Source organism: Nipponia nippon, unplaced genomic scaffold (assembly GCF_047370975.1).
Source record: "Nipponia nippon isolate SJK-2023a ecotype South Korea unplaced genomic scaffold, ASM4737097v1 scaffold_3, whole genome shotgun sequence".
NCBI lineage: Eukaryota > Metazoa > Chordata > Aves > Pelecaniformes > Threskiornithidae > Nipponia > Nipponia nippon.
In genome coordinates, this window is record NW_028262347.1 from 87,029,630 (window position 1) to 87,055,127 (window position 25,498).

Sequence of the window (25,498 nt, forward strand, 5' to 3'; positions counted from 1 at the left end):
CTATTCCTTTGCATAAATCATGCTGCTGTTCAAAAGGCAGTACCCATATTCAGATGGGAGTGTTTTTGAGGACCCTTATAACGTTTTCACGTGCTCCATCTAGGAAGGGGTCAGTGAGATGGTAGCTAATTACTGCCTGTACATTTGCCCACTCATTAGACTTGGGTACTGCCTCAGCATCTGGGACACTTCAGCATCTATTAGCAGGCTTTTATCAAAATATTGGCATGACTTTTTAAGCTTGTGGCTTCAGCTAATGTTGAAGAAAAAACACCCTTAACTTCAAAAAGGTGCAGGTCTTTGTGTAAAATCCATACCTCACCATGACTTAAAAACAAAAACAATAATCACAATCTAGTCAGGGTTTATGGCAGTGTGAAGAGCTGTTTACCATGACACACCACTGCTGTCTAAAAAAAGCATTATCTGTGCAAGGTCATTAAGCCTTCAGTAGATGGCCGTTAATCATCATTAATTGCTTCCTCACCATCAGTGAACAAGATCTAGAAGGTGAAAACTTCTACTAACTCCTATTTTGTCTTTATTTTCTGATAATTTTCAGGCAATATCAGTGAGGAGATACAACAAGCAAGTCTATGCAACATAGTGATTGCATTGTACACCATCAAGAGATACCCATGCCAGACAAATGATCCAGGTACTCAAAACTGTATGTGCTTTCCATGCTACTCTGACTGCTATCAGACCAGATGGAATAGATATAACTATACAGCACTCAAGCAATAATATCTGGGCTGGTTTAGCTAGAGGTAGCAAACGTGTTTCACATAGCACACCGATGTGCTGCAGAGCTGCCCAGAAGATGAGCTCCCTCGATGACACTGGCTGCCACTCATCACGGAGACAGAACTGTTTAAAATCCTTTGTAAATGTTTTGTTTTTCTCTGAATTGACAAAGCGTTATCTGGCTTGGCTACAAAAAGCATAAATATGAAATGTGTTAAAGTGCTTTTGTTCTCTAGTTCTATAGCTTTTTTTAAGGCTTTTAAAATCAAGATTACTATGTCTTGGGTGATCTCAAACCCCTTTATTAGCATTTTTAGGAAAGATGGGGAAGGTTAAAAGCTTTCTGAAATTTACCCCTTTCTGTCAGTCAAAAGGTAAAGATATCATTGAGCTTTTCCAGAGCACTCCTGCTATCCAACTGGCACGGGCTGTCCCCAGCAAACAACCCCAAAACATCACGGAGCCAGCAGACAGGAGCTTGACAGGTGGATTTTCAGGACTAGGCTCATTTTTGGCTTTCCTTTTGACAAGTAAATTGCTGAAGGAACAAGTAAATGTGAAGGGATGCTATATGGCGCAAGGAAGTGGCTGTACCTAAAAATCAGGTTGATACACAAGTGCTAACAGTGATCACTATTTGAGAGCTAAATGTCTGTGCTCAGCTACGAGCTCAAGTCAGCCCTTTTAAGAAGTGCATAAATGCCTGAATTTCACAACAGGTTACCTTCATTCCTCCTGCAACTGTACCAACTTCAGTGACCTTATTGGACTCTTACTCTCACCATGGTTTCATCTGATGTATTCTCAAATTAGCATGTTGTGGTGGGTTGGCCTTGGCGAGCTGCCCGAGGCCCACCCAGCTGCTCTCTCACCCCCTCCTCAAAAGGATGGGGGAGAAAATAAGATAGAAAAAGCTCACGGGTTGAGATAAGGACAGCGAGCTTACTTATCAATCACTGTCACAGCAAAACAGACTCAACTTGAGGAAAATTCATTTACTTTACTGCCATATAAATAGATTTGGACAATAAGAAACAAAGACAAGAATTAAAACACCACCTCAGTTGTGCCTGGCCATGGGGCTGTTGGAACCATTAGTACCCAGCCCAGGGCAGCATGGTCTCCTCACAGAGACCCCTCCGTGCCCACCTAGGCACAGGCACCCTGTACACATCTGAAAATCAAATATTTCACTTCAAATACCTGTTCTTAACCAAATGCAAAGGAAATCTTAAAATTACAACTAAAAGATTCCATGCAAGTACTATTACTACTAAAATTACTCTACTACTAAAATTACTCTTACTAAAGAAACATTTAAAACCAGCACGATAACAGAAATAAAACATCCTTGAAAATATGCAAACTGTAGGTTACAGAGGCATTCAACAGAGCTTCTGTTGGTGCTTTTTGGATCAATTTTGCCTGTGAGTTCTAGGAGAGCTTTACATCCGCCATGTACTCAAAAAAGAGATCAGGAAGCCTCTGCCTGTAGTAGCAGGGGATAACATTTGGTACAACCCATCCAGAAGACCACCTATGGGCTGCTCGAGAAACAAGAAGGAAACCTCTTCGAAAATTATTTCATGGTGATGCAGAGCAGCTATTAGAAATAATCACTTCTTTGCCTCATACCTAACAAATCACTGTGTGTGTGCATCTAAGATCAGGCAAGTACAAGTTGTACAACATAGCTCAGATTAAAGCAATGAACAACACAGAAAACATCAGTCTGGCAAAACCCACTGGCTTATCCTTACTCAACTTTGCATGTTGGTAATGGAGCTGGGGTGGAAAAAAAAAGTAATTCCTGTAATCCCACACAGCATGTGTTTTGGCACATGAGGCATGTAGGCACAGGTAGTAGAGCACTATCTGATCTGGCTCCTGTGGGGTCTTCAGCGTAGTGAGACAGGATTTACAGCGACTGCCTGGCTAACTGTCAAAGGCTCTCTGGAGGTGCCCTGCAAGATGAGCACTACGCCCTTTCAATAAAAAGCCAATTTCTTTCTTAAAATGGATTTATTAGATTGGTTCAGCTCAGCCATAAGCCTATCTTTTTTTAATATTAGCAAATTCTATCTCAATAGAAAGATACGACTTTAAATAGTAGTTTGTTTCAATAACAAAAGAAATCAATTTCACCTTCAGTATTTCACGCTTGTATATGTGTGCAACTACAGACAACAAAATTTGGATCCAAATTAGGGTATTAATATTGCAGGCACAGACATTAAATAAAGTCAGCCTTTCTGAACAAACATCACACTAGTGTAGTTGCTTAGAAGTAACGGTATGATAAATCTTGCAGCTGAGTTTAATGCATGAAACCTCAGTGAAAGAGGCTTTTTGAAATTATAAGCATGCAGCCTCTAAAACCCTGCAGTTCAGACGCCCAAAGCCGGTAGACAGGCTAGGAGTTAATTTTCAGAAGTTCTGAGAATTCAGTGGCACCCCAGAGAAATTGATGGCCTCAAAATCATTACAGTTCAGGCTATTTCCATCCCAGAAACCACCTACACGCAGATGAGCAAAGCCAGGTGCAAAACAGCCTGAGGAACTCAGAAAAATCATCAGATTCCAATTTCAAATATTTTAACTTCATTGTTTCCATTTCCCCCCTTTTCACCACTATTCATACTTTGATCAAACCTAACGACGCTCAGTGCAATGCTCAGCTTTGCAGGACCACCAGAGAGAGCTTGTGAGCTGCTGACATTAATGTAGCAACTTCTTTAATACAGAGTAAGGATGTTTGCTATTCTTGTAATTTGTCCTGAAGGTAAATATTTTTGACACTTCATTAGGAAGAGATATACGACATCTCAAGAGTTGCGTTATGACTGTCAAAGAAGAGAAAGAGCTATACTTAATCTTAATATTACAGCAGTCTATCTTCCTTTTGTTATGTGCAAGAAATACAGATGTCTCCTAAATTCTGCTATGATTGAGTACTGATAAATATGTATGATTTTAGGAATTATCAGGCCAAATTCAACCCTCCTCTAACTGAGTGCAAGCTCAGGAATGGAGTTTTGTTGGCATCACCGTGCACTGCCTCCAGCCCTTACCCGTCCTCTCCCACGGTGGAAGAGCTGCAACTGCTGGGGTACTCCCTAACCCCACCACAAAAGCACATTACACCAGCCAGGTATCAGCTGAAACATGCTGCTCTAGGCTCTAACATTGAGAGTACTTACCACAAAGTCATTAACAGTTTTTTTTTTTTGTAACTTTATTGGCAGCTTTCTCTCGGAGCAAAAAGACCAATAAGCCACGCGTTCTCAGTGACTACATCTCCCATACACGGACTGCCAGCACAATTCACAGCAAGTCATTAGAAACGTTAAAATTCTTGGCACTGCAGAGGCAGCAAAGAGATGGACACTGTCGGCACCAGGTTCGTTCTCAGATAAGCAATGTCTAATTCAGGCCAGCACTGCAGCGGCAATGGGATGAATGGTACAGCTGCTTTGCTGCCAACAAAAAGTGCTTTTAACACATCAGTTGCCTTAAAACAGAGAGGGAGCAGAAAGGTACTTTGTTTTGTTTGGTTTTCAGCTTTAGGAGGACTGAGAGGGGAAAAAAGCATTAGCTCAAGTATGGAAATATATAGGACTCACTAGAGCTGAGTCAAAAGGCATGTCTGGAAGACAAGAGATGAAAATATATGAGCTGAAAACTAGGAGCAACAGAGATCCCTTTAGTGGTGCCTCTGTAACCAGTTTGTCCTATGTTTTTTCTGGTGTAACTAATTAACACAACACTTGGGTTGCATTTGAGCACTTCACACAGCAGCTGTCCCCTAAGGCCATCCAAGTATCTCACAGCTAAGAATTTGGTGGAAAGAAGTCTCTAAAGGACGGTAAGTTTGAGGAGCAGATACCAGGAGATGCAAAGCTACAGAACTCTGAGGCAGTCTGGCAAAAACAAGCTGGTGATCATGAGTTCAAAAGTGCTAGACACAGGTAACAGTGTAGAAGAGCACAGTAGTGAAGAAACACAGAAAAAAAAAGAGGAAAACTGCAATAGCTACAACAAACTTACTGGCTTAAGTGTCTGTAAATCACAAAGTAAAACCGCATCTAAAACAGTACAATGGCAGATGTGGCTTCAGAACTGAAAATATTCAACAATCTGTAAATTCCTACCGGCAAAAATGGTCTTGTTCTAAAAGCTGTTTTATGTGCCAGCAACTGATTGGAAACAGTTGAACCTGCCATCTGCTTAGTGGCACTAAGCTAGAAAGAAGAAAAAACAAAACAAAACAAAAAAGCCCAGTCCCATTCATTTTACATGCCCTGTTAGCATCCTCAGGCTCATGATTAAGGGTGACCCTGCTAGGGAGACTGGAAAACATTTAAAATTAACAATTGCATTTAACTCAAAGCAGCTAGTTTGAATTTAGCTCACACTGAGAATGATAAAAATTGTAATCATCTCATGATTACGCAATAGCTTCAGGACCTGTGGTTAATGAAGATTTTAATGCTCATCCCAAACAAGCCACCAAATATGTCAGGCCACTGGCAATTTTGGTGACAGTATCAGAATGTTATTGCCACATGGCATTGCTTTTACAAGTCTCTCCGGGTGAGGGGATAAGTGCCCTACCGTAACACTGTGATCGTGCGGCCACGTGGTTGCGCCTCACACTACGATATTCCCTGCAGAAATGTGCAGATTTGAGAAATGTCAAATAATCACCTTTCATGGGGGCTGCATGGAGCCAAAGATAAATTAATTTACACTTTAAATGCATCATTTGTTAGGCATACTTACAAAGGTACTAGAATAAAGAGGAAAAGAATGGACTCTGCTAAGTATATTGCTGATCACTGCCCAGCCCACTCCGAGTAAAGCCCAGCTCCACGGAAACTTCTGAGAAATACAGGTAGTAAGGAAAAAAAGTGAACGAGAATTGCTCACTTTTTCCTCCAATAGTGTCAAAAAACCCAAAGTGTGGAAACATGGATCAATTTTGACAGGCTGTCTCATGGGAAAAAATGTTGAATAAGAGGTATTCCCAAACTTGTATTTTGAAAAAAAATTAGAAATATTGGTTTTTATAGCATTTTCCTGCTATGCCAATAGCAGTTAGTGCTCGATATAGTAGGTTTATGCGTACGTGCTGCAAGGCAGTGCAGATCACGCAGTTGATCCTCCATGGGATGGGAATGATCCAGCATTGCATACACTCCAGGCATACTCACCCCTTCCAGCCCCTGCAGGAGGTACTTTACTCTGGAAGGCACATGCAGGACTAACAGTGTTAAAACTGTTAGAAAATAACATAGCAATTGAAATAATCTAATGTTACATTTAGAAAAAAAATCACAAAGGGTAGTAGTTTTTCTGAATACTGCCAAAGGAAAACAATAGTACTGTTCTTTTACAGTAGAAATTTTAGGAAGCCAAGATATTATCTAGAGATATGTTCTTTGAAAGAAATTACCTGTGTGCTTGGAATTACTGTAATATTATTCTTAGCAGGGCAAGCAGCTTCCTGTCAGAGGCCAGATGTTACAGCAGATGCGCGTTTGAGGCTGTGCTGCTGTCACTGCAAATAGGCTTCAAAGTAGATTTTTACTTCTACCAAGTGTGTTTTCTCCCTACAGATTACTCTCTGTGATTCATAAATCATATTTTAACTAATAAAAGACTGTGACTGGCAAAGCAGTTCATTTTCACAAAGAAGGAACTTCTCTCGTATATATGCAAAAGTAAAATTAGAGAAGGGAAAACTTTGTGTTTCACAGCAGAAAGCTGTCTCAAGGTGCCAAGGGTTGAATCTCACTTTTACAGAACTTGCCACAGTGAAAATTTACCTATCATCCCAAGGAAAAAGGAAATACCAAAAGAAATCTAGAGGTTATAGGCATGAATAGAAAATAACTGGAGATTTAACATGGACAAATGCATCTGGGCAAAAAAGTAATCCCAGTATTCTCTCTATATGTAACACATAACCATACCCAGGAATTTTAAACATTTATTCTATCAATTGCTTTAGACCAGTATGCAACCGCTAAGATAGATTGCTTTCAAGGATTACGGTTAAGTAAAGAGTAAATCCTGTTCCCCTGTGTGTCATTAGGGTAAAATCTTGTAGCATAAAATAGCTTTGTTTTATTTTGCTGTTCTGTATATTAAGATATTCGAACAGTAATAAAGGATAAAGTTACATTATGAAGCCTATGAGAAAGGGGCACAAAATACAGAAAAGGTCTGAAATGAAAATACGATCAACCATATTGTAAGAATCGAGTTTTTTTCAGGTTGTAACTGCATTTCAGACTCCACTGGCCCCTATTATCATCATCAAACCTCTCTGCTGGCTTCATATTAGAGCCATTTCTATCAAATACAGGTCAGCCACTTCCAGAAACTTTGATTCACTGGCATTTATTTTGGCAAGCTTCCTTTTCTGCAAACATTTTCAGTACAAAAAATACCTTCATAAACTGAGGAGTAATTCTGAAAAGAATCTCTCTCTTTACTAGAATTAGCATCTCTGATATTTCCATTAAATGCATGTCAACAAACAAAACTAGAGAGATTAATCCTGTAAAAGAAAATGTTTAAAAAGAAAGGGCTAATAACACACCATTATAGGGAAAAGTCAATTCCTGCTCGTAACTTCCCTAGATTGTGTTGATTTTGGTTTTGTTTTTATAGAGCAGATTGAAAATATTGTGTATGTGGCTAAAGGCAGTCTGGTTCTAATTCTGAGGGGAAAACCAGGAGTTATACGAAAATACCAGTGGCAAAGCAAAGCAACTAATTCTAATATAATGAAATGCAAAGCAAATCTCAAACCACAAAATTCATAAATTAGTAGTTATGAGTATTACATCTGTTTTTAATTAACATATCATAACAAAAAGCACGAAAAGGCCTTTAATCATGGAAATGGGCTCTTATATACATTGAAAATTCTGGGGAAAAAAAAAAGAATTGCAGAAAAGGGGAGAGAACATAAAAGGTTATTATAACACAGTCCCCATCAGGACTGTCCAACACCTGAAACCTTTTTCTGAGCACGACCAGAACTGTAACTGAAGTGATTATCCAGCCTGCTGTTCCAGCTGTCCCACCACTGCAGGCCCAGTGCGATGGCTGCAGAGTGCGAGGGAAACCCAGACAACCAGCAAGCAAGACGTGCTGCGGCTGTCCTACCACCACGGCTTCTGACCACCCTTTGGTCTTGCATCACGTCATCAACCTGGACTCAAGAGATCTCATCTGTGCGTTGCGTATCTTTGATAGGCTTTGGGGGAAATGAGTAGGCTTAAAAAGACGGCTGTGTGAAACTGCCTGTAGATTTGAGATGCGATCATCAGCCTCAGCTATCATTTCAAGAGAAATGGTATTTAACACAGCTCCACATTTCCTGCTGAGCTATTAGCAATATAAACATGGTCTTTAAGATGCAAGGACTAAAGCTTCGGTTAAAAAGTGCCATTTGAATGAATATATTCCTTTTTTTTTTTTCCTTAGAGACATTAGTATTTATCAGCTTTCACAGGACACTAGCCTTAAAACAATCATATTCATATAGAATAATTCATATGGCATATCATTAACCAAATTAATTCTAATTAAAAGAGACTTTTTGATAATGATTTGTGGCATTCTTCTGAGCTCAAGCTTCCTTTTTATCTAGTTATAGTAATCTTTCTAAAAACCTAGAGCAAGACAACACATTGCCCTATTCTAAGAGGATTTTATATTCAAATGAATATATTTAAGAGAGCGGTTGCTGCTGCCAGCAAAATTGCTGCACCTTATAAAGCTTGGAGAAGCAATCTATAGTATTTGGCTTAGTCACATACGTAACTGCTTTGATGACGAGAGAAGTGTTTATCCAGTATTTTATTGGCCTATTTGTCTCTAAATTCAATTTGTGTGTAAGATTATGTACTCAGTACATAGTTTTCTTCTCTCCCTGCATTTTCTTTGTGTTTGGCCCATGGCAGTTAGGTTATTTCTTATTCCCAATGTGACTTACTAGGCTGTATGGCATAACTAGTGCCAGGACTGGGGTGCTTTACAAAATACTTTTCAAGAGGGGAAGAACTGTGCTTTGATGGGAGGAGTGAAATTTTGATCAAGCCACAGAATACAGAATGATTTAAGCAATTGAAGTTAAACACACAAATGTTAAGCAGTATATTTGCGATGAATTTATCTAAAAACGATTTACATAAATTGCTATATTAAAAATTAATGACTACAGCAAATCATTAAGTACTGTTAAAGAGGAACTGATTGTGTGTGTTGGTTTTTTTTTTAATTTGAAAGCTGTAGTTTTTGCATAGGGCAATAAAGCCTGTCATCTTATTTTTATATAAATTACACTCATCAAAAATGAGTCATTCTTATGTGCCAATAACATTGTACAAAGAAAGAGAGGTAGTTGAGAATAACTTATTAAATGCCAAATTGAGACAGAACTGGAGATCTGCCTACAGCTTAAGGGAGTGTCAGCAGGACACTGATTACCTAGGGCAAAGCCTGAGCAGCAGCTGCCCTGCACACACCCCTGCCTTCCTCTGGGAAAACACAGGTGCATGGCCAGGAAGAGAGCTGCGGGCACCGTAACACATCCCTTGGCCTGGACAATTGCTGGAAGAGGCCAGTGTGGATCTTGGTGGGGTAGGGATCACCTGGCGGTGAGGATATGAACATAAACACAGCTGTTAATCCTATCCTGCATCATAAGCCTCTCTCGATATTAACACCAACACTGTTCTGACATTTCAGAGTATTTTTCTCTTCAAACTATTGCAAAAATAGACACATTTTTAAAAACTTAAAATATTGTTTACCTCTTGCTTTACATAACCCATATACTCTCTAAAATAAAGACACAGAATTTCAGCCCAGATTGTAAAAGAATTTTTGAACTTCCTTAGTATCTACACTGGTAAACACTGATAGTTTAATATTTCCTAGCTAACGTCTCTCAGCTCATCTTTTTTATTTCCTATTTGATGAAAAGGAAAAATTATATTAGCTTAAACTGCCACTAAATGATAACTGCTGGCAAGTGCCTGCCACTGTGATTATTATGCTTAACTAATTTGATTACAGCAATGGCAAATAAAAGCAGGCATACCCTGTAAATCACATCTAACTGCAGGAGCCATATCAATATCTAAATACCAGCCATTCCGATTACTGCAATTAACCCACACAACCATTGATCTTTTCCCATGATTATTGCACCAACAGCTACTGGACAAAGCAAACCTGTTTGCACAGGCCCACTCCAACCTCTTGGCAGACAACAGGAGCTGGGTTAAAGCACCGTGGTAAAGCAGCTCCACGGTGTCCATAAAGACCTGCCCGCTTGTAAAGCTGTCCCAGAGCTTTGGCAGACTGAGCTCTCTATCGGTGCAGCCATGCTACCACAGTCTCCCCCTGAGGTAGATATAGGTACCCAGATGATGAGTTGCTATCTCAACTCAAGTATTAGGTACTTAAACCCCACCTTTGCTTTCAATAGAAATAAACTAGCAATGACCAGCTTCTTGCAATAAATCTGACCCTTATTTTCAACCAACAACATCTCCTTCTGCCACTCCAGAAAAAGGCATTTCTTGCTAACGGAACCAGTGCTGCTGTTTCCAAAATTAGGGCTTCCAGAAGCAGCATCCTCTGCCAGCCTGCCAGAAGGCCCTTGTTGGGGAATTTTTATTGTAACCATTGAGGCAAATTAAACACATATTTGTGCTTAAAAATATAAAAATATAATTAATGAATGTGATTTATTTTCTCTGAAAGTCTGCTAAAATATGGTTAACTACTAAATTATGCTATAAAAGTTGAGTCATGCAAAACTTTTTGCTACTATATGAAGGCAATCAAATAGAGTGCCAAATGGTTGCCTGCCTTTAGTGCTTCCAACACTTGGGGCAAGTAGGTCACCTCAAAAAAGAGAACTTAGACGTATTTTATCACTTTCACATGAGAAAGTAAATGTAGGTGCTCATAATGTGAATTATCTTCATTCATGACTTAAATGTCCCTTTCCATGATCTATCCCATCTTTATGGTACATAACAGTTACAAAATTGATGAAAGAGTCATGAGAAATATATCACTGTTAATGGAGTTGCATTTTTATGTTATAAAAGCAGAAGATTGATCCTATCTCACCTCTGATCAAGTGCTGTTTTTTTCCTTCTTATTCTCTCTTCACTGAATTGGGTTGTCCTCATTTCTTTTCTAATATGCCCTACTGTTTTACAGACTTCAGTTTATCCTCTCTCCCCTGTGCAATTTCTGAAGCATCTCATCTCACTTAGAGAACCAAACCTTGACAACCACCTCTACACATTGACAGCACAGTAAATGCCTGGTACAAAACAATGTTATGACTTATACTAGCCCTGTCCACAGGAGCAGGAGCTGACATAGGTCATTAGGAACATGGATATTCACATGAAGGGATATAAAAATAAGGGCCTTGGAGAGTAATGAGTAGGAGTTGGTATTAAACATACACACACACACACACACAAAATGATTGACAAAGAAAAGGTGGACTGGGAATTTTCAAACAAGTGACTTGACTATCCAAATCATCCACTAATAACAGAAGTCTTCGACTTTCAGGTTTTCAAGCAAAATCTGTCACATATAGATAAAAATCAAGAGAAAAAACAAAGAAGCTAGGAGTTAATCAACAGAGTCTTTGCTGTACCTCTAGAATGCCTAATTGTGTTTAATACAAGGAAAACACTGGCTCAATTCAGAGTCCATGCTTTTTTTGGTAACAACAATCTTACACTTTAATTTAAAATAAACACTTTCTTCTTCCGTCAGGATAATGGAATGTACATAAGAAACCAATTTAAAAGTTAATGTAACTTCTACACATTTAGTACCTATTTATTGCCAGTATCTCCTTGAAGTACAGGGGAAAAAAAGGCAAGTTTGGGTCCTAGTGTGCAGGAAATGTTGCATACTTTTCTACAACAGTGACTGTATGGCATTGCTGTGACAAATAAAGTGACACTATTCATAATTAGAAAATGTTGGTTCAATATGAGTCCCAATAACAATGATTTCAACCACCTATGATATGCAGTTTTACATCTTCCAGTTGTAAAAATTTTTCTGCTAGTCAATACCATGTTCAAGGATCATCAAAGTTGTTGTCAGCAACAGGAAGAATGAGAATATGCTGAGAATATCAGTTTCTTTTCAAAATTACTCAGATGTCATGAAAAAATTTAGCAACTATTAATGAATACAGAAGATGAAAGCAAATGCATTTAAAACTCCTACTACGGAGGTTTTTTATGAGAATAAAAATTTGAATAATAATAATAAAATATAAATTCTAATAACTTTTATTAGAATAAAAATGTGAATAATTTCTATAGTGCAAGCTATGCGTGTACTTTATTAATGTTCTTAAAAATTTCAACTTGGAAAACTACTCATTTAATTCTCCTTGCCCGAGCTCTTCAAGAATTAATTTGATTAGTTCTTCTCAACACTAATTGTAATGGGTATTGTATTTAACTAACAGAGCAATTACTTTTTTTTTCCTAAAGGACAGCAAATAAGCTAACTAGCACCGACTGCTGAAAATGCTTGGTGCTAGAACAATAAATTACAGCCTGATTTTCTGCAGCAAGCACTTCTTAACTGTTTCTAATTTTACTTTAACTAAGCACACAGTTATGTTTGAGGCCATCCACTAGTAACAACTTCTGTCTTATACCTTGTTCTATTTTGCCTGTCAGCAAAGTCGGGGAGAATTCTGTCATACGTTTTACCAGAAGCAGGTTAGAGACATAAAATGGTAATTTCTTTTGTGTCTTCCTTTGTGTCGTCCTTTTCTGTCCTCTAATCACCTTTCTTGAATCAAATGTTTCTGAAGAGTAAAAGCAGATTCCCTTCTTCACCCCCGAATATCCCTTACCTGGATGCCTGCTCTTTTTCACATGTTTCTTATCCCCTTGACTCACACACATGAATATCTGTGCCTAAGAAATCAGGAATGCCTCTTCGAAAACCAGGTAGGATTTCACAGCCTGTTCAAATTCTGTATGATCAACTCAAAACGTAATTTTACGTTGGTGTCTTATGTTTTGTTTACTTTCACACACATAACACTCTTTATCTAAGTAACTCTGCTATTCACTATTCTTTATCTACTCCAGTATCTTTGTGCAGTTCTGTATCTTCCGCACTTCTAAAGTTCATGGATTTGACACAATTTTCTGCTTCCTATTTTTAAGTATGCCAGGGCTTCAGTAGCTATAAAGTTCTAAGAAGCAATAACTGGCAAAACGTCTGGAAAAACAGACATTAACAAAACCATTACCCCTACCTTCAAAACTCTGCTCAATTATGGTCTCAGATTACCCTACCAGCAACACTACCGCAATTTCTTTAATTTGCACATCGAGAATTTCCTTTCATTGAATCAAGCAGACATCTGGTTATATGTCACTATCTATTTTGTATGGAGCAGGAATTTGGTATACCTTAAAACTTCACTACAGAAGATGGAAAAAAAGAAATTTATAAGAGGAAATTTTGCAATTCCTCTTCTGAATGCATTATTTCCAATACACAATGCTACTTTTTTATTCACTTTGTAATTTCTTTATTCACATGCAAGTAAATCTTTAAAGTAAGCACAGGCATTGCACATGCTAGATGACTTCTTTGGCTTCATTTACGAAGTCTGAACTGAGTCTTCACAGTTGATGAAGTAGTGGTAAATAAACATGCCTTTTCAACAAGCATTCTGGGCTAATCGCTCTTTCCAGTTACCAATGAACAGCTTTAATCTCCTCTCACTGTAATTCCTCCCTACACCTTCCGTTTCATTCAGGATTGCTACTTCTTATAACCGCTCAGTGTTCTCCTAATAATACTATGAGAGAAGTTGCACTGACTTTGATCTACTGACTGATCTTATCTGATCTGGTTGCCCAAATTACCCTGCAGGTTGGGCACAGGTCTTTCCATCAGACAACTTTGCATGCTGCCTGCTGAACAGCATCTTTTGCTATGCCAGGAACACACTTAGGGCAAAGCGGTATTAAGGCTTCTTCACGGTTTTGCAGCTGGGAGACTGGCAAGCACAAGCTCAGCCTTAGCAGCATCCCAGGGCAGCATGTACGGTGAAATTCCCGACCAGCCCCATTCAGTAGGTCTGGCCCTACCTGCTATGGCCTCAAACACAATCTGCCTGCAGAGGAAGCTGGGAAGAATTGGCGTAGGGCAGATTTATACACTGTAATGTTCCCTTTCCAAGTTATGTTCAGTAAATTCTCAGCCATATGTACTTGGACTGCTGTATGAGTTTCTAGAAAAGACCAAGATGGATACTCTGGGGACAAAAAATTGCCTATGATAAGCACTGTAGAAAAAAAATAAGAAAAAACAAATACTCTGAACTAGTACACAAAGTAAACAAATTTCACCTACAGAGGCTTCTATCCAACAGTCAATGCTTAACAACTTCCCCCTTTTCTGCCATTCCTGGACTTACTTTGGGAAGGACTGCCACGGAGCAAAAAAGCAATGGGCAACTTTAATAAGCTCTGATATTCTCTATATCATTCCTGGTGCTCTAAACACATCATGAGGCCAAAGTAAAACTCTTAGCAGGTCGTATTTCTGTGCCCTTTCATGCATAAGCTAGAATCAGCAACTTCAAAGCTATCCCACTAATGCTTAAGGTGAAAAAAGATGCAGGAGGCCTGCTGAGGTAACAAAATAAAGGCAGAGGAAACAAGTTGACTTGGAAAGTCCTGGCAACTCAAGCTGTCTCTAGCACAAAAGACTGCATCACAAAGCATGTTATATAAAACAAATAGCTTTTATTCTAAGCTATTTTTCTGTCTGAAGCTAATTACATTCTATATATTATATTTCCTTGAATTTTATCTCTCTTTTAAAAAAAAAAAACAAACCAAAACCCACAAACCCTATGGATAGTCAATTTTACTCACAAATTGCATCACAGTGCACAGACCTGAAATTGCTTTGCTGACATGAAACAGAAACTGTTCTTTCCTTTTTAAAGCATAAACATGCTCCTGCCAAAGAAGTAGTCAGAAGGATTGAAGTTAAAAACTAGTGTAGAGCATAAAAGAATCCTCTAAATATTAACGTATCTAAAATGATACCTACGATTCTTCAAATGAAAAATGAGCAAATAAATTCAATAGAAATAAAACATGCAAAACTCTTCTAAGCTCAAAATCAACCTTGTGTCAGTTACCGCTGGAATACTGGGCCGATGCATGCCAATCATACACACACAAGTGGAAACCATCACACTCATATTCATACTCAAACACTGATTTTATAAGAAGAATTACCCATTCTGTGTTCACTATACTTGATTATAAAAAGAAATAAAATGGAAATTACTGCCAGTGTCTGAGGAGCTCAAGCAGTTTTAGGAGAAACGCATTTTGTAACCTCCTGTGAAAAATCAAACCAGTGAGTAAACATTTTTCCACTGCAAATGAATGTTATTTAAAATAAATTTCAGTCTTACCTTAACTTTAAGCACAGAAGAGAACATTTTGGCATCTTCAGACACTCCTCCAATGTACATTTTTTTGGTGAAGACAGGCACATGGTCATTTTCATCCTTCACTTCAATAAATACCTTGGCTGTATTACCTAAAAGGAGGAATGAAAAGTATACATAGAACATTTGGCAATAAATCTTCAGCACCTACTGGAGTTCAAACATTTACAGCCCAAACAGGTCATGTAAAATGAGTGCGTGGATAGCACTGTAAAAATAAATACATTAGAAATAATAGCACATTTGGTATGAAAAGTATGAACTTGAAGGAAGTAAAGAGATTTCATGGGTTTTTTTTTTTTTTGTACTCTACCTTTATTGTTTCTGCATTTGCCATGTTTTCTGAATGAATCTTGAGCTGACATTTTTACCTTTATAGAAAATGATTCCCATTATCTGTACGCCTGCACTTTGCTATTAGGGCTATCTGAATTTGCCTGTAAGCAAAAAGCTGCCATGGCTTTCTTTAGAAAGCAAGCTATTTGGGGAAAATATAAGAAAAGACCTGTAACTAATTTTTCAAATAAATAGAAAAGCACAAGTAAGAATATTGTACTTTAGTAACATGGATTTTGCTCACATTACATTCTCACAAGCGTTACAAAGAGGTAAGGAACGTATACTAGTAGTTATGTTGCAAACAGCGGCTTGTTTTGTCCACTTCATGTGGACAGCTTGCTTTATGTATTTTAATTATTACTAACTCCCATGCAAATACCTAATGCGCGATTCTGCCGTGGTGTCTGTAAACTCACAAATGTTCACGCAATAGCGTTGGCAGAAACATCCTCCGGATGAACGACATGATGCTTTATATTGCAGGTCAATGCAGCATTTTCTTTACCTGCTTGAGCCATAAAGCACAAACACCGGAGAGGTTTGACCACGCATGTGCTAAGCAGCCTCAACACCTAATGAATTTACTGTGTTAACTGAATGCATGCCTAAGCCTGTCTTTCAGCACGAACCTGGCCTGGCCCACGGGAACTCAAGAACTTCCCCCCCAGAGGTTCAACACACCTTCAAGCAAAATACAGCTGTTAATTTGTGTTTTATTAAACAGTTACTGATCCACCCCATTGAACAATAATAAACATCCCTCTCCTTCTGCAAGGAAAAAACATCTAGCAAAAATTATGGACCTAATGCAAAAAAGATTCAACTGTGCAGGAATCTATACCAACATCTGTTTGTCTCTTTCAGAATTGTATAATCCAGAAAGATTGCTGGAAATGATGATATCCAGTTCATTAAAACCACATTTTCAAGTGATAAATTGCCTCATTTCAGAGTTGGTTTTCCCAGCGTGTTTCACTGCCAGGGTAATTTAAATGTTGCACAGGTGCCATGCTGATCTGAGTTAGCTTCAAAATGCAGTTTCATTTAGGAAGAGCTTAGTAGCGGTATCTTTAGGGGACAAAAAAATTAAAACCCAGACTATTTCTTAGACTGCCAAAGTCACCAAAGATATTCTGTCTATCTGATGGTCCAACTGATGGGAAACAAATGAGGACTTCATAAAATAACTGAAATCTGAGAAAAACATCTAAAATGCCATCCAATGCATTAGTATGGAGAGAAGAAAAAAAGAGAAAGGAAAGAAAAAAAGGAAATTACATTTCCTCAGAGGAATAATCAATTATTCACCTCCCACACTGATCTGTGCAGATATGTTAAACAATTCATACGTGCTGTTACTTCATGGGGAAAATGACTTCATAACAAGCTCTTTTGTTACAGATGTGAAAAAAAAAAGCCATAATCCAACATCTGAATGTGTGTAATGTGGACATAATCGTCTATTTGTAATCATCTCTAGTTTGCTTATGATCATTTTAAAAGAACACTTCTTGCCTTGACTACATTATTTATTACAGTGAAGAAAAATTTCTGTCAAAGAGGTATTGTGAGGTCCTATGAATAGTCAAATCTCGCTCTTGTTAAACCGGATCCTCAATGTTTCTGGCTGCAATACTAAGTTACAGTCAGAAACTGCAGCCCTGTTGAGAAAGATGAGATTCCCAGGCAGGCTTTTTCACTGCAGCTACACCCTTCAGGGAAGAAGGCAACTGAAGCAGGATTACAGGCAATGTGTGTAAGTGACCTTGCCCTGCTGAGCAAACAGTTCTATCAGTGGCTGGCACCAGTTTGCTGCTGTAGGGAAGATCCTAATAGTATCACATTCGGTGCTGGTAGGACTAAGCATTTGCTAACCTGCACTAGCTCTCTCTAATGCAAATTAAACATCTTTTGCATAGTGCTTACTATCTTCATCATTTCAAGCCAGTTTTGGTGAGGTGGCTTAGCCTTGTGCGAAGTTTGCTTTGCAATTTGCTCAAAAACATTTGTTTAATTTGCTGGTAGTTCTCTGAGCTGCCGAAATGCTGATTTGTTTAGTGATGGTTGAATGCTTTGAAAATGAGAAATGAAAGTTATTACATTAAGCACAAAGCAAATTAAATATCCTGCAAATATACAGAATAACATTAGCATCGTTAACATTAAATTAAACATATACCTTCACCTTATCTTACTGCCTGATTTTCATACACAGCTTATAATTCATTCGTTCTGGCAGATGGAGGGGAACGTGGCATCTGTGAACTCCTCACTACCGTGTGTTTTTTATCTGATTCCAACCTACAGCTGGCCGTAGTGAACGACTCCCAGCCAGTTACAGAGCCTGCCTTATTCTCACAACGGATAAGCCTAGAAGAAACGCACATTAAAATCTCTCATCAGAAACTGTGCCATGTGTGCGAAGGTCATGCCAGACCCTTCACCATGGGGATGTCTCCAGCCGCTCTGCTTGCTTCAGTCAGATGTACCCTGCACGCGGGGCTCCGGTGCCCAGAGACACAGGGCATGGTGCTCCTACGCCCACCACCCCTGCGCCTCCAGTGCCCTGCCTGACCGAAAAGGCCACCCAGCCTGAGCACGTTCTTACAGCATCTGGTTCAGACTCTGGCATCAAGACTCCTTTTTCCTTCATATTCCAAATTGTTAATGCTCATTCTAAACATTGTTTGAATGTGGCTCTAGCCCTCTTTTCTGGTACCCAAAGGGAGGAAACAGCATCCACTATATAATGTGCACTGTTAGTTACCGATACCCTTGGCAGGTAGGACAGTGAACACCAAAGGACACCAATATTTACACTCACCTTCCAGAGGGGAAATTTTGTATCCCCATGTATGTAAAACCTTGCTTCTTTGGTATTCTACATCTGGAATCCAGCTCCAGTTACTTTCTTTTTCATGGATTCCAGGAGTTGAAACCAGAATTTACTCCTCCATGGTACTTCTTGTGAGACCTCATGCAATCAAAGCATAACTTTTATTACTGTGACTGAGCTACCTAAATAGCTGGCCAGGTGAAGAAGAAAAGGATCTTTCCCTGGACAAAGCAGTACAGGACTGCCAAGGTGGCCAAAAAGAGCAGAGAAGAAAATTGACTGAATGCTACAACTGCCTTCCTTCAGCTGTAAGGGAAGTGCTTCTCTGCACACAAAGTATGCAGATTATATTTGATAAGCAAACAGTTTCTTTAGTTTTACTGCATGTTTTTATTGCTAAGATACATTCATTGTCTGGATTTTTCACACCAATTAGTTCAGTCACGAAGGTCAGGTCAGCCTCCCAGACAATGCACCGCAAAGGAACTTCCTGCACCACGATCTCCTGCAAGGTCTCCTGTGTCCCATTTGCCTCCTCTCTTCTAGACCCCCCTCAGGTGAGCTGCAGTGCACAGAGCACACAGAGCTGCAGCTGCTTGTAACTTATCTCCAGCTTATAAGAACCAAACATATTGCATGCACTGCTCCAGCTAACTGATCGCTCCCTAGACTAGAAGACAAGGCATTTGGATCTTTCAGCTTCTGTGATTTGCTTAAGGAGAGTGAAAATATCCTGAAAGCTGCTCTAAAGGAAACCTGAGGATCCTCTGAAACCCATAAAACTAGTAGATCATAAAGGACTAACACAGAAAACAAAAACAACAACAAAAACTCCAGGGAGCTGGTCAGAACTGGTGTGTACTACTAGCATTTCCAGAAGTTTTTCCCAAACACTCTTGAAAACTCTTTTCCAGCGTCACTGCTTATCTAAGTAGTGCTAATAATGTGCCTGATTCATCTGAGCCTGTAGTTTCTTGCCAGATTGCAGAAATTAAGTTGAACTAAAGCAGTGCTTTTTGAACACTGGGACAGTGTCAACTATGCTTTGAGTGCCACCAGATTTGTTTTACATTATGCTTTCACCAATGATACTGCACTTGTCTTCTATAATATGCCAGACCAGCCATTGATACAGCTGCTCTTCATGCATCGAGAATTTTAACATAAAAAACCTGCATCTAACTTAAGCAGTGGCTGTTTGTTCTGCAGTAGGTAACAGCAGATTCTTGCCTTTTAAAAGTTCATTTTAATCAAACTGCGAATGAGAATTGTAATTCATCAGGGTTCAATAGCACTTTGCTTTACTACTGTCTTACAAGTCTGTCGAGCAGACTTTGTGCTTTGGCAGGTAAACGAAACTGAACTGCAGCTGCACTCAATCTCGCCTTACTAAATTTGGCAGAACCAAATAGGAATCGGCACCGAGTATTTTTCAGTGGCATTTTGATCTAAATCAGCATGTGCCCATAAAGCCTGAAGAAGCTCATCATATGCTGTGGCTGATCAAGAACAGTTCAAAAAGAAGCTTCGACGAGACGTAAACAGCTACATATTTGGAACAGCACTGATCCAAGGTCTGATTTAAATAAATAGAAAACATCTTTTTCTACCAAATAATTAATTGAAAGGGAGCTCAGGTTTTAAGCAGTCTCTCTAAAATACATTGCTTTGCTGCCCAGAGAAATTTGAAGTTTGTCCCAGTGTCTTTCAGGGAAACTACCCCAGAGCTGTGCAGCAGAGGAGACAGATTCGCAGCTCTTTAGGCTGTGCAGCATATTTTGTCCATCTGCCACATCTCCCGGATTCAGGGACTGGCATGGCAGCCAACTTATAAAATACCATCAGCACGAACTTTTGCAACATGTTTCAAACTAAAAATGTAAGGTTACTTGAAAAGTCAATAATACAGGGATACAGAATTCGTTTTCATATTTAATTTAGTAAAACTATCGTTCCCAATTAGTACGGAGCAGTTGCAGAATTTTGCTTGCAAAACTAGTTTCATCCCTTGTCGCTTTATGATTCCCAAAGGTTTATTTTGCAATTAGAAAACCCAAAACATTACAGGAGAGACAGAACTGTTCTTCTACCCTCTAACACCCACAGCAAAGCCCTGCCTCACAGCTGGGATTACAGCAGCAATTTGACAACAGAAATACTCCTCCTTGGGGCAGTGCCTCTGCATACACCTGAGGAATCGGTATGCACCACTTCTTGCTTGGGGCTGTGCCAAAGGCGAAAAATAGTTCTAACTGAATGAATAAAACATGTAAATAATAAATTCAAAGGTGCATTTTTTGCTTAAAAATCTTTCGATACCAAAATAAAAACATCTCTACCAAGATCACATATTCACACCTGGCAGTGAATGTAATATTTAGCACACCTGAATGAAATGAAAAGACATGGCAGCGTATTTGCCCTTCAGCGGGTCTAACACTCTTGAGATACCTTACGTCTTGCTTGTTGAAATCTACTTCTAAGTTGATTTTTAATAAAAATTCCTGCTACTCTGAATTCTGCAGCACCCATGAGAGTTTGGAGGGCTATCTTGTTTTAGTTCTCACCTGTAGCAGGCTGGATGCAAACACAAAGATGGCACTTGCAATTTCTAAAAAAGAAATCTGCTTATCAAGCCAGTGCAAGCACAACTGTAAAAACCAACAAATTCACTCTTTGCAGTGCTTCTCATCGCTTTTTAATTCCTCTTAAAAGACAGTAAAACCAACCACGTGGTTCTGTCATTATTCTTGCATCTCTAGGAATGTGGAACACGCACTTGCTGCTCTCCCTTTCCCTACTCTTTAATTAGAGCCAATGAAGTCAGCAAGAGTGCAAGCAAAAATAAAAAAGAGGATGTGGGAGAGATGACAGTGGGACTACAAGCAATGCCAGAAGTTTCTTAATGAAGATGCAGGTGACGAGATCAGGGCTGTAGAGGAGAGTTCCACTGCATTTACAAGTCCACGACACAAGAAGCCCCCCTTTTCACCCCTGCCATGAGAACACAACTTACTTGGGAGGCAGAGGCGTCTCACAGTCAGTCTTAGAGACAATCAAAACAAGACAAAATCTACAGTAGAGCAACCTGCAGTCAGAAATACTCCCTCTGGCCTCCCTCTCAACAACTGATTGAGCAAGAAGCTGTTAACACAGATCACTTCTAATGAAGACAAACCTTTCACGCGGCACTGTGCCAACTGGTAACATCTTCGCCTGTAAGGCTGAATTTTTAAACAATCTGTTTGCATCCATGTCCATTTGCAGACAGACACCTGAACAGCCTGGAGGCTACCTTGCTGAGCAGCCACAGAGGACGGGTGAAGCTATGCACAGACGGCAATGATAAATCAAGATAAGAGAGCAAATGACAACTGCTGTCGGCAGCAGTTCAGTGAGCGAGAGTGCAGTGGCAGGCTGAAAGGGTCATATGGATGGAGCTGGGGAATGAAAAGATGCGCTCTTCTCAGATGTTGTAAACTGTGGACACTGGAAAACATGAGACTGAATCCTCCACTTCTGTACTCGGAGGAATTTGGAGGGCCCTTTTGTCAGTGGTGTTCAAAAGCAGACATATTCTGGTGCTCTTGTAAATACAGCCTTCTCTCCAGATCAAAGTGGTAAGCCTTGGTGTCTCCCACCACAGTGCATGTTTCATCTGTCTGGCACAAGGACCAGATGCCCACTAATGCTTTGATTCTTAAAACTGGGACCATGTTTACTTTGGTGGTAAAACCCTCTCTTCACCCCTTCTTGTCTATACCACTCCACTGCTCTTTCTTACTGCAGCAGTTTCTCTTCGCTGCTCCCTCTGGTTTCCCATAAACCCCTCTGCTTCCTCCCATCCCTTCCTTCCTTACCACAAGGTTATTGCTCTGACCGCATTTCTCCTGGGTATCAAACTGCAGGACAGTGAGATGCTGATGAAAACTTCGCAAACAGCTGACAGTGCTCAAATGAAGTAAAAGATGGTATTTCTCCTGTTCTTGTTCAAGAAGTACTTCTGGTTTAGTAAATGATTAATTGTACTGATACATTCCCTTCAGCTCACTAATTCACAACTCTTTCTGGAAGGAAGGAGCTGCTTGCTCTGTGATAGATTACAGAGCAGCACCTTCCAACTCCAGAACACATCCTGCCACACACAGTTTTGGGATGTTCCCCTTATGTGTCAGTTTTTCTTTTTTTTATCTTATTCATTGAGGGAGAACTGAAAGCTTCTATTTGGAAGCTAATAATCACAATCCTAATTTGACCTACAGTATATTACTAGACTATGGTCTATTGTGATAGATAATCTAAGAAGCAAAGAGCAGACAGAAAAAAAACCCAAGCTACTAAATTTAACCGAACTGGAGAAGTCCATTAATACTGAAGGTCTTTCAGGGCTCAGCATCACCAGTTGCTGATTCCTCAAGCCAGAATTCCAACCTTTTAAATTCAGTATCATCAGAAAACCTAACTCTTCTTCCATTCAAATGAAGTAAAAATGCACCGCAGCTTCATATTATATAAAGTTTCAGTTAAAGTAACTTATTTAAGGAGTTCGATTCCACTGAAACTAAGAGTGTGATTTTGCATGATTTAGCATCATATTTTAAAAATCCAGTTTAAGTCACCAATTTTATGTTCTCATACTCCAAACAACATCTCAATTTACTTTCTCTCCTCATATATTTATTCAGTCATTACTACGCTATCAGTTGGCACTAGCACTGAATGACAAGCTTAGTTACACTTAATGCAGTATCATCCACTTTTCCACTGCACAGATGAAAACTCTAACTCCTACTTCTACATAATTATCTTCCATAATACCGTACAGTTAAAAACAATTCGGTACCTAGCTTCTGAGTTTCGTAAAATTCAGCACGGTTTTGTGGCTGAGCAGTTCATCTGTGCTGCGTTATCTAGCTCCAGAAGGGCTCATCGTTGCAGCTCCAGAGTAGGTAATCAATTCACTGCCAACAAATTCCAGAATGGTTCACCAATTCAGTGGTATCTTAACACCGGAGCGGGCAGCAATTCCTTGCCATTGAGTGTCAGAGTGGGGTATTAATTCAATGTCACATAACTCTAGAGAAGTGCATTCAAAGTCACCTATCTCCAAAGTGGTTCATCATGTCAATGTCACCAAAGCCCACAGTGGTGCAGTAATTCCGTCTCATCTCCTTCCACTGTAGTTCATCGATTCAGTGCCCTGAAACTCTGAAGTAGTATTTAACCTGATTAAAACTCATCAGGAAAGAAAAAGGTGCCGACAAAATGGAAAGACATACATCATACAAATGTAGGATTCAAACCTAGAGGTCAAGGGTTCTCCATTAAAAAGACATAAGTGATTTAGTTAGCCAGATACTTGTAAAGTATTTTAAAACTATACATCTACCAAATTCTTTAGCTATCCATCAAGCACAGTACATATTCAAAGCCTAATACATGCTGTATACTCATGGATATCCAAACACATAAAGCAAGTGCATGTCTTCCTTTAAACTGGACCAAATTCAAACTCCAGTCATTATCAAATGTCCCTGAATAAAATAATTCAGCCATCACCTTTCTAAAACCGCTGCCCAGTTGGGAGATCTGCTCTAGTGCAGACTATGAGTCAGAAGAGGGATACAGAGGCCACTGCTTCCCTGACTGGCGAGGTCTGCCCAAAGACCTCTGCTGGAACCTGCTGACTCCCTCATCTGTTCATCAATGTCAGAGAAAGATTTGAAAAAAGCTGTACACTGCACAGAAGCCTTATCTCCTCTCTGTGTATGGTCTGGCCGCATTTTACAGAATATAACCTTAACTGGACCTCTCCCAGACACAAAGAAATACAGACAACTGGCACTAGCTCTCTCATTCTCTCCCTCTCCAGACACATCATCGATGGTGGCTATCACAGCACACAGAATCTTACATTGCTGTTAATACAATTCAACTTCCGACCACTGAATAATCCTTACATGTTACACCACACACACGCTCAATTCTCTCTTAAGGAAGAAGAAATATCCATGATAATACACGCTCAGTTTCCAAAAATCTTCCACTGGTTACATGGGTAGCATTGGAAAGCCTGATGAATGTATTTTAACTGCCACTCCCTGTACAATGTATCAGTCTATCACCCCATTTTATGGCATGTTCCCAAATACTTAAGCCCATTAAGTCTAAGATCTTTAAGAATTTTAAAAATCTGTAAGCAAATCTTCATGAAGTACCGATTTCAGTATCACAAGCAGGTTCTACAGTGGTATCTTTATACAGAAGAAACACTTACACCCTATTTAAATCACTATCCCAAAAAATCCGAATTTTGATCTCTAATCTATACACAATGCTCTTAAGCATATGCACCAAACTGGCACTGAAATAAACTAGAAATGGGTTCCCTAATATTCACAGCTATTATTATATGCATCAGAACAATAATTAGAAGACTAATTATAGAAAAAGGACAGCAGAATCAGCCCAGTCAGTTAAAGGTGGCCCTTCCTTTGTAACCCTCAGACTATTAACTGTGTGGATCACAACCTGCAGTGTGGGAAAGACTCTGTCTGTCATGAAACAACTTTGTCACCTTTGACAATAACAGGGTGGCACTTTGGCTCTCTGCCTGCCAATGTGCCAGCCGAAGAGCCCAGAGTGAGCAGCAAAAGCAAAAAAGCTGACACAGCTCACTTCTCCCTGCAGCAAGGGAGAAAAAGGGATCACACTGTGCTCTGAGTCCTAATTTGCCCAGTGCTCTCTGTGCCTAGACATGGGCGCAATGAATTCTCTCTTACTCAGGGCAGGTGGAAAGGTGACAGTCTAACATGAGTGACAGATGAAAGACTGATGGAAATTTTTTTGCCCCTGGCTTGCCATGCAGACCTCCTTGGGAACAGAGATCAAAACAAAGTCCGTGGCAACACAATCCCTACAGCATCATACTGCCAGAAATGCTTTAACAGATGCACGTGAGCTAAAATTGCTCATTATATTACTGGGAGCTTCCAAAA

At 39.5% G+C, this 25,498-nt stretch overlaps 1 protein-coding gene across 4 annotated transcripts in view; it reads right to left on the reverse strand.

Annotated features, from left to right (window-relative positions):
- PCDH15 (protocadherin related 15) overlaps window positions 1–25,498 on the reverse strand; it is an 853,821-nt gene that overhangs the window by 50,750 nt on the left and 777,573 nt on the right. For all 4 annotated transcript variants that reach the window (XM_087765707.1, XM_087765706.1, XM_087765705.1 and 1 more), the window contains one exon: window positions 15,290–15,417. In XM_087765707.1, coding sequence (XP_087621833.1) covers window positions 15,290–15,417 — 128 coding nt within the window. The remainder of the gene's footprint in view (window positions 1–15,289; window positions 15,418–25,498) is intronic.